The sequence below is a fragment of the Protobothrops mucrosquamatus genome, unplaced genomic scaffold (assembly GCF_001527695.2).
Source record: "Protobothrops mucrosquamatus isolate PMUCROS unplaced genomic scaffold, P.Mucros_1.0 scaffold_65, whole genome shotgun sequence".
In the NCBI taxonomy this organism is placed as follows: domain Eukaryota; kingdom Metazoa; phylum Chordata; class Lepidosauria; order Squamata; family Viperidae; genus Protobothrops; species Protobothrops mucrosquamatus.
The window spans coordinates 1,311,444-1,322,425 of NW_015386141.1; the positions used below are offsets into that span (position 1 = coordinate 1,311,444).

The 10,982-nt window shown below is 32.6% G+C and overlaps 1 protein-coding gene across 1 annotated transcript in view; it reads left to right on the forward strand.

The window, feature by feature from the left end:
* Positions 1-10,982, forward strand: part of EPYC (epiphycan) — a 21,773-nt gene that overhangs the window by 7,652 nt on the left and 3,139 nt on the right. The window contains 4 exon segments of the mRNA XM_029283527.1: positions 6,823-6,913; positions 9,027-9,089; positions 10,406-10,564; positions 10,811-10,982. The exon segment at positions 10,811-10,982 is cut by the window's right edge and continues 8 nt beyond it. Of these exon segments, the coding sequence (XP_029139360.1) occupies positions 6,823-6,913; positions 9,027-9,089; positions 10,406-10,564; positions 10,811-10,982 (485 nt within the window).

Consider the following 10,982-nt stretch of genomic DNA (forward strand, 5'->3'; position numbering starts at 1 on the left):
ATTATTATTATCTGTTTACTAGTCTAGCAACTTACTGATGTTTGTTTTCTAATATCCATTGTTTTTATTGAAAAATGCCCACAGACATATGTACATGATATAGTGAAGGTTCTTTATAGCATTTGTGAAATAAAATATTCACATATAATTAGGAGTAAACTATATTCAGTGCAATGGGACTTATCTCCAACTAAAGATTTATAGGATTCAAATGAATTCACTATGTGAAGTTCTTCAACTATTGGGAGAAAAACACACATATACTACGATACTTCATGCATCATAATCTCACATTACAATTTTAGAAAAGGGATATTTCCTTCCATAAATTGACAGTAAAATTATTTTATGTAGAAAAGTTGAAATATTAACAATGGAATTAAATGAAATTGTGCTCCAAAGCATTTAATTGGGTTAATTGTTTTATCATATTTTTACTCATATGACTTTTAAAATTCTCTCCATAGAAAATCATAGAAATAGGGAGTTGAAAGGGGCCTTTTTTGCCATTCAGCTAACCCCCTATCAAATTAATTCAAATTAAAACATCTCTAATAGATGGTTGTTTAACCTCTGACTGAACAGTACACTAACTGTCAGTGAAATTAGTTTTGTTAATGAACTGCTTTTATTGGTAGGAAGTTAGAAATCTGCCTTAAATCCATTAGTCTGTGTCTTGCATTCTGGATTGATGTAAAATAGATCTTGACCTCCTTCTATGTGGCATCTCCTCAATTATATTATACTTGCGACTTCTTCATTCGCTTTTCACAGTGTCACAGGTATTTCTGATCATCTTCAATGCATCTCTAAACATTTTCATTCTCTTTGAATCCTTAAAGTATGTGCTTGACAAAATACTGTCACATTGGGTTTGACCAATGTAGAATAACATGAGACTATTATTTTTAATTATTTTATGTTAATAAAGTTTAAAATAGCATTTGCCTCTTTGACAGATAAATTACACTGCTGACTTACTCTGTTTTAATCAACTACTACATCAAGATCTTTATTACATTACTATTGTCAAGCAACCTTTAGTTCTGAATTTGATTCTTCTCCCCCCCATAGGTGAAAGTGCATTTCCCTTGGTTAAATTTCATTTTAATATTTTCAGTCAATTCCTATGTATTACCAAACTTAATTTTTCTGGATTGGTAACATTTCCAAATTTGATAAATTTTCCCAGCTTCTTCATAAAACCCATTCATAAAAATGGTGAAACATATAATATACAGGAGTGAATCTTGTAGAACAATTTCATGAAAAATTGTCTTGCAGTATGATTTCCAAGCCAGCTATATATTAACTTAGAATACCCATTGGACCCATACTTTATTGACTTACAAGTATGAGTATTATTTATTATTTTGCCAAATGCATTCCTGAAAAGAAGATATCAAGCTTCAATTTACTAATGAATTAACCTCATTAGATTGAGACTAAAAAGTTTACTCCACTAAGACAAGTTCTTAGCAAATCCATGACATTGTTTTTGAGGGCTTTCCAGTTGATCCCATTATTATTTGCTCTAGAATTTTTCCAGATATTGTTATTAAACTAGTATACATTTCATTAACATCCCTCCCCTACGTATCATCCTATATTCATTTGGTACTTAATCAATTCTACAAGTTTTCTCAATTCACAAAGTTTCAATCAACTATCAGCAAGTTCATTCTAGGATGAAATTTATTATTTAAGCTTTCAAAAAAAATGAATATACCCTGACCATTTTTTTATGAATCTCAATTTCCATTCTGCCCTTCACCATTGTTTGATAAAATAATTTCTGTTGATGTGCTTGTTTGTTTAAATTATTATATAGTTTCCACCATCAAGATACAATAAATAGTAGCATAAAAATAGTAACCATACTAATAAACCATAAATATAACATAATTAAAAGATTGTCCTTGGTTTATTAGATAGGTGCCAGATATCCATTAAAAAAAAGTTTTAATGTCTTCCTGAATGCCAGAAATGTAAGGCTCAGGTATATCCATGGGCACAGTATATTCTATAAAGTGAGAGCAACCACAGAGAAGGTTTGTCTTCTGGCCTATGGTCCTCTTACCTTTAGAGCTGGAACCCTAAACAATTCCTCTATAGATGACTTTAAGTAGACAGAGCAAAAATATGAGTTATCCATATTGTTGCAACTGCTAATATATTGATTATACATTTCTGAGTCATTTGAAGCTATGCCTCTTTAATGCCTTGAACCGTAGTCCAGACAGTATGAAGCTGAAGTGGGCAGAAGATTGTTGACGTCCTTCACAAAGTTTAAATTGCTGTTACAGTCCCAAGGATGCTGCCTGGCTTTTATATGTACAGCCTCTCGATTACATTTCCTTCTTGAACTGAGAAGCATAGATTTCCTGAGTAATTTGAAATGACATAACCTAAAATTGTGTCAAATCCTATAGACAAGGATCCTCTTTTCACTTTCCATGCTGAAGGCTGCATCAGTCCTCAAGAATTCTCCCCCTTCTGAGCTATACATTATACATACAAGCATGCAAGCTCAAAAAGGGCCTCTTTTTTCTCTTCTTTTTCTTCCCTTTCTCTGCTTCATAAGAGGCTTCCAGTCCTCTTTCCTTTTTCCCCACTTTACTTTTATTTGTCCAAAATGCTTATACAAATGCATATTCCTTCTCTACCTCAACTCTTTCCAAGGCAAAAAGATTTATAAGGAGTAAATATATGCTGTGCCATTGCCTACTTTCAAAGTATATTTTCAGTGTTACCTCTTTTAAAATACCATTCCCCAAATAAGTGCTATTTTCCTTTTTATTGTAAATTCTCACTGGATGTTACGTTCCCCTATGAATGACTTGATTTTCTTTTCATCTCCCATGTGTGTCCTTTTTAATTTCAGAACTTCAGTAAACCTTCGGTGTCACCACATTGGCTCCTTCTGATGGTCTTTCTCTTACTGACACTCTGTTCCTGTTCTCCTGTTTGATTCTTCTGACATGGATTCTAATTCATCTGTTTCTTCCTTAAAATAACTATGCTTAGTTTTAGTTTTCCTTGAAATCAAGAATTTCAGCATTACCTCATGCATCTGTATTATTTCCATGACTTCATTTTGAAAAATGAGACCTCTCTATTGATTACATTGATAAAGAATTGACTATCATATTTTACCTTTCTTCACAATTTGTATGGGGAAAGTTGGAAGGTACACAAATTAGGAATCTCAACTTATTTATTGCTCCTCTAATGTCCTGACATCACATTACCTTTGATGTTATTTATTCTAGAGCACGGGTGTCAAAATCGTCATGTGACGTGTTGCGATGTATCGCGACTCTTTTTGTATTGCTGGCAATGGGGTGGGCGCGGCTTCGGTATGATGAAACCGGCCCACGGGTTGGCAGTTTGACACTCCTGTTCTGGAGTATTGGAAGAATTGCATTTAGTAGACTGTGTATTGTATAATTAGATATTGAAAACAGATTCCTGTATAGATGTCAAAGTCCTGTACTTTATATATGTGTAAAGCATAAATGAAATAAGTTTTCCATAGAACTGATTTGAATTTAGAACTATTGGGATAATTCATTAACCGTATTTTTTTTAAAAAATGAAATATTTTTAAGTCACATTGAACTTTCTGTAGAATACAACCCACAATGTATGAAAGCTGAATCACTTTATACTATGCTATACTATACTATACTATACTATATTATACTATACTATACTATACTATACTATACTATACTATACTATACTATACTATACTATACTATACTACACTACACTACACTACACTACACTACACTACACTACACTACACTACACTACACTACACTATACTTTATACTATTTTAATTAACAATAGCACTTAGATTTATATACCACTTCATAGTGTTTTACAGCCCTCTCTAAGCAGTTTGCAGAGTCACCATATTGCCCCCAACAATCTGGATCCTCATTTTACCGACCTTGGAAAGATGAAAGGCTGAGTCAACCTCGAACTAGTCAGGATCGATACTGCTGGCTGTCAACAGAGTCAGCCTGCAATACTGAATCTAAGCACTGTGCCACCACGGCTCACAATTAGGCAAACTGTTTTTAGTTTAGCTAATATATTTTAACTTGTTTTAATGCAATACGCTGCTTGCCTTATTTTGAGATTCAAGGGAAAGCCATTTTGCAAAGATATGTTGTGCTACTTGCAAACTTTTTTTTTCTCCTATTACTGAAGACACATATATGAGCTCAGAAAAAGGAGAGATGCTTATAAAAGAGTGGAAACTGGCCAGAAAGTTGTCCCATGGCTGGCTGGGGAATTCTGGGAGTTGAAGTCCAGATCTCTTAAAGTGGCTAAGGTTGAGAAACACTGGATTAGGGCAAGGAACCATCCTTCCAGAAAGAACCACTAAAGAAAGAGGTATGGAAGAAAAATAAAAAGCATCTGAGAAGTCAACTCATTTGGATCCTTCCTTGTTTCAAAGCACCATTATTGCAAACTGCTATCTGCAAAGAGTCATAGATATTTGTTATATGCTTGCTATAAATGCTGTAGTATTTATTTGTGTTTTTATATACAATTGTGTATATACCTTGTAAGCAGCTTTGGAAAATTGTCACCGTGAAAATTGGAATGAGCATTATCAGCATTATCATAACTATCATCATCTCCTTTTCCTTTATCTCTTTACCTCCTTGCCACCATAAATAATTATCAGAGTTAATATTAAAATACTTGTAAAAGAAGTTTTGAATCAATATCGCCTAACAGCATCTCTTGCAAGAGTGAATTATGTGATAATTATACATTAATTCAGATTTTATTCTTACACATATTAAAGAAGGCATTTTGCATTTTCAATTAATATTAATTTATTAATTGCTGGATATTGCTTTAGACATATGAAGAACAGTCCTTGTAGCACATCCAATAATAAAGTCAATGCAAAGCAGCTTGGATTTGCTGTGATGTGGCATTTTCTACCATAGATGCATCAAGATTCTTCTCCTCCATTTTCTCAAGACCTCATTGGCAGTTCTTTAAGCAGACACCTCTTTCAGTTTCAATTACATCGGTGGGCAAAAGAGATTCAGCCAAGAATTCTGCCCCTTTGAAGATCGGCAGTTATAGTACTTACACTACTACAAAGTTTTATCAGATAGTGATATTGTATGAACCCCTTAGTGTAATGTCATTCTATTGCAGTGTTTCTCAATTTTTAATTGAGTTTTAAATATGTGGACACACATCCACCTGAAACTAGCCTAGGAGAAGGGGAGATTTCTGTCAGATTTCTCTCCCCAAAGCATCCAAGGATCCCAGGCTTACATCTTGATGAGATCTATGGTGATTATAACAGCAAATTCTTTAGGATCTAATTTTGCAAGTTATTTTTTAGCAGCATTTTAAATTATTGTTGAAGTATTTATTTATTTATTTAAAATACTGATATAGCCACCCATCTTATATTGAACACCGAGCAGCTCTCCACCAACAATTAAAACAATATCAAAAATAAAACAATCTAATACATAAATCTATTAAAAATGCAGACATTAAAAACCTACTATTATTACCATTAACAGTGGTACTACTAATGCTTTTCCTACAAAAATAAAAAGAAAAAAATCATTTAACTATTTTTTTCAACAAATGACAGACTAATTTTTCTCACATAGTTTATTTCTTGCTTATTATATTTATAGAATGTTCTATATTATATAAATATAGAATATTTATAAAATGCCACTATACTCTGGATTAATTAATATAGTATATATGAGAAAGTTTTATTAATAAAGCTACATGGATGCAGAAGATTAGAAGTGAACTGAATGCATCATTACTGATGAGAATTGAATTCTGGATAAAGAGAAATAAAATCAAATGAAAAAATATTGTGATAAAAGAGTTACAGAATATCTGCTATCTTTGTTTCAAAGCATATACGCCATCTAGAGGAAGTACAAAATTATAAAACTATATGCTGCATTTTATTCAAGGATCAAAAATCACTAAAAATTAGGCATAATAATAGCATGCTTATCTTTAACAACAGTTCACTAAACAGTACAAAATTACAAAGGGTTTCTGAAAGTCCCCTCTATTAAAAATGAAAAGTTTGTGATTCAAAAAGATACAATTCAAAAACACTTTGGGTATGCTGAACTAATTGAAAAAAATCCTTAATTCTGAGTTTTTCTGAATTATTAGGTTCTAGTAATATTTTTTTTTAAAAAAAATAATTAGAAAAAGACATTATTTACATTTGCCAGAAATTGCATGAAGGAAGCTTTCATTCTTATTCTTATAAATTCAAGTTTCATAAAAAAAAGCAGACTCATGCTCAGTTTAGGTTTTAAAGAAACATGGATTAATTTAAACATGTGTGTCTAATTTTTTATGACAAATCTTTAGGATTAAAAGTTGATCAGTGGTACATTCTATAGTAGGAAATTCCAATATACATTTCTTGGTGCTTAGGACATAAATTCATGAATGCTAAAACTATTCCATCTTTCCTCCGAGCTAATAAAAAAAACATATTTCCCTTATAGAGCCAATCTAACAAATAAGTTTTCATTGATACAATCTTGATCCATTTCATTACATCAGGTATCAAATTGCTGGCCCACGGGCTGGATGCGTCATGGCAAAATTGCGCCCACCCCATTGCAATAGAAAAAATGTCATGATACATCACAACATGTCACATGACATTGCGATTTTGACACCCCTGCATTACATAACCATGTAAAGCATTTAATACAGAAGATTGGAACAGAATACTGAATGATACTTTGGCCTTATTCTGTACAATTTTCTTTCTCTAGGCAGAGATTAGAGCAGTCTTACCTTTCATAACTCAAGTAATTTATTTATCTTTTCCACTGCCAGAAAAACATGAAGAGGAAACATCCAAACATCCACACTCAAACATTTTTTTTAATAATATTTTATTAATTTTCCAATTTTAAATTTAAGTATTTAAAAAGCAACGTGATGGCTAGGTTAATCAATAGTTCAATAACATACAAAAATCTTTAGTACGAATCTCAAGGTACAACATCAAATATTTCCTCTCTTTTTCCCTTAATATCTACTATCTCATATTTAAGCTAATACAGTTCTTATTATATCAACTAAGTAAAAACATCATTATTACATTTATCAATAAATTTTTAGCTTATACATACCTTAATTACTTTTACATTCAATCTTTATAGACAATCAATGTCCTGTTATTGATTTTTTCCCAATTTTTAGTTCCCATCAATATTCAAATTTAACAATTGATATTTATAATTTCCAAGCTTTAGGTAACCAAAGTTTCCCTTGTCTCATTCATAACAGAATCTAATATTCAAAATACACATATTATCTATTTGAATATAGTCTTGTTCTATTTCCTAAAAGTTATCTATTTCCCACCATATTAAATCATCTAATTAATAATACAGTATCCCCTTTAATAAATCAAAACCATTATATATATTGTCTAGGTTAATCAATAAATCAAACATATTTATAATATTTTTTTTCTTTTGGGTCTAATTTTTAAATATTAAACAAATAAGAATCCTTATTTCAACTAGTTTCCAAATATTTTAAATTTAATGACCAAAATTCCCCTTATCTCAACTTCTCTCTTTAACCCTCTAATTAGTAATATGAAATCCCCTCTAATAAATCAAAACCCCAATTTTCTTCAGCCTTATTCTGGCTTTCTTCCTTTGTCAACTAGCCTTCCACGTTAGTGCTTTCAGATCATCAAATAGATCTCCCTATATTATTATATATATTATTTGAAATAGAAGAGACCATTTAGTTGCCATTTTTTTGGAAGGGCTAGCCCATTTATATTCATTAAATCATATCCCTATTACTCCAATTCCCCATGATTGTCCTGATATGTTTATCTTCCATTCAATCTGTTCTTCTTTCTCAAATTTCTTCTGATTTATATAGAAAGTCTTTTCCATTTTCAGTGTTGTCACTCCCTTTTCTGGATTTGCTGGTCAACTGAGTCCTCTGTCTTAGTATTTGACTGTTCCACTTTTTGTGTTATCTTCTGCGTTGTTAGTTCTTTGGTTGTAGTCAAAATTTGGGTTTGTGTATCTAAGTAAGATTTTATAGTCCATCATCTCATATAATAACCAAAGTTCCTCAAATAAAGAGATGGGAAGGCAATTTCCTACATATAACTCTGAAAGTCAGTAAAAGTTTACATTCATAATTCAAGCAGGCCAGTTATGCCGCCCAGAAGTTCTCTTTACAGCTGAGTTTCTCACAGGTGGTATTCAAGGTCGAAAGAGTTTTATCTGTAGTCTGGGCTGTAGTCTTTTTTAGGCAATAACAAGTTGTAATACCAAACTTTGTCACAAGATGTCACCGATGCCGTTTAAAACCTTTTAAGTCCCCAGGTTTTATAATAGTTTTTCAAAGTTTATTTCTTTTCTTTTTAGATAAAAATCAGCGTATCCAGTAGAAATAGGAATAAGAAAAGTTTTTAGGAAAACTTTTTAGTCCCTAAATTTCAAAAGTATATGCATCCAATTAGATTAAAGTTGTTTTTATAGTTGCTTCATTTCCTCTGGGTAGTCAGTCACCGCTGTTCTTAGAGGGTGGGCCAGGAATTCCCTTCCCTCTCTCCTCACAGTGGGAAAGATACTTAAGGCAGCTTTTTCAGGAAAGATATTTAGAGTCTTAAAGAGAACATCAGATCTCACCCAGTTTCATCTGCGTTGCTTTAAAGGTGCTTGATAGTAATTTTGACTTCAGCTGTCAGCAGCTTAATGACGAGCCATATTGGTATGGCCGGTCTTTCCCCCGCCGGTTTGGAGAGCTGCCCCAGATCAAGCCAGAGGGCTGCCGCCCTCCTGCAATCAAGCGGGGATCACCTCCTCGCTCGTCGCCCCTAGATGGTGACTTTCAACCCTTTCCAGGGTCCCCCAGTGGGATGAAATTGGACGCTGAAGACGGAGTTCACCTCCATGCGTCCAAAGGCGCCGATGGCAAACCGGAAACTCCTCCACACTCAAACTTATTGATGTCTCTTCGCCTCATGAACCAGAAGTTTTTGGTCCTCGTACAAAAGAAGGTTTGTAAAACAACAACAACAAAACCCAAGTCATATTATGGTGAACTTCCACTTAAAATAAACTTAGAATACTAATTGTGTCAATTGTCTTTGTTTACCTGGACTCCCATATTTTTATCTTATTTTTATTAAGTATGCAGTTTAGCAATTGTGTTCGTTTGGATAAATCATGTTGACTATTATTATTATCAATCCCTGAAGAGTAAGTTTAAACTTTACATCAGGATACTCATTAAGTTTAAACTTTATTCATCATAGAAATAACTTGTTTTGTTGTTGAAGACCACAATAGTTACAGCTACTAGGGAAAGTACTTCTAGCTATTGCCTTTTCTATGGCATCTAAGTATTTCAAGAATCATTTCCTAGACAGACCTTTTATAGAACTATATTATCCAAGACTTCTCATGTTGTCAATATTCATCTTGTCCTCAGGTCTACATTACTACTGCCTTCTCCAAAAATAAACTGGAGAAAGGGAGACAGCTGCTTAAAAGAAGTTAGAGAATATGGAGATAAATAGGAATAAAGTGAATAGTATAAATAGAGAAAGAGCCTTAGTCTGAAGATCACCAGAAAGAAAACAAGAAAGTATGTCTGCAAAATACAAATGGAAATGTTTTCCCACTTAACTCAAACATATTCATAAAGAATATCTTGCATTTTTATCAAGTAATATATGTATATATTGGTGCATTCCAGTCTCAAAAGGCTCATACAATATATAATAATTTTATTATAACAATTGTCAATATTTCCATTGTTCAAGCTATAACAAAGCTGTACTGACAAGAAAACAATGACGCACCGCGGATACTGTAGTTTTGTCCTCAAGACATTTTTAAAGAATACACATAGACCTTTGGGTCAACATCTATATTAAGTGAGGGAGGTAGAGACATTATTTTAATTTCTTTTAACTGTACACATATCACACACTGTGGTGTGATGTCATGCTGACTACATGACTGTGGAAATTCTTTGGACACTGCTGATTCAATAGCCTTGAAATAGAGATGAGTACCACCCCTCAAGTTGGCTATGACTAACAGAGTAAAATCCACAGGGATTCCTTTTCCTTTACCTACACATATTTAAATGTTAACTTTTCTTATTACATTATAATAAAAAGTGGTGCAAACTAATTATGATTTCTAAAAAAATATCTATTCATATGCATGCACTTGAAAAATACAGAGTTACTGATAGCATAAGATTGAACTTTTGACATAGATACCATTCCATATTTCTAATTTTAAATAACAGTTGAAACAATTTTGTACCTCATGGTAATTTATTTCTTGTTTTATATTTTAGCTGTCCCAACTTGTATTCTTTGTACTTGTCTGCATACCTCAGTGTACTGTGATGATTGTGAACTAGAAATTCTACCACCCTTGCTCAAGCAAACCACCCATTTCTATGCCCACTACAATAGAATAAAGAAGATAAAAAGAAATGCCTTTGCTCACCTAAATATGCTGATAACTTTCCTAACTTTGTACCATAATACAAAGAATTTGATGGGTCTGAATTATTAATATATGGGATGTGGCATCTTTTAGGTAATAGGCAATGGGTGTCTATTTAAGAATTAGAACTAATCTTTTAGAACCATTTCTAGTACAAAATATTGTTAGCCCCCCCCCCCCTAATCCCAAGCATTGAATATCAAATTCTAAGAGTACTTGAAATATTTCCTTGTTTTATTTTCTTGGCTAGGCAATCTGAAAAAAATTGACTTGACTTCTAATTTCATCTCAGAAGTGGATGAAGATACCTTCAGAAATTTACTATAACTTTAGGAACTGATACTTAGAGATAATAAAATAAGGCAACTTTCAGAATTACCAACAACACTTACGTTCATTGACATCAGTAATAACAGACTTGG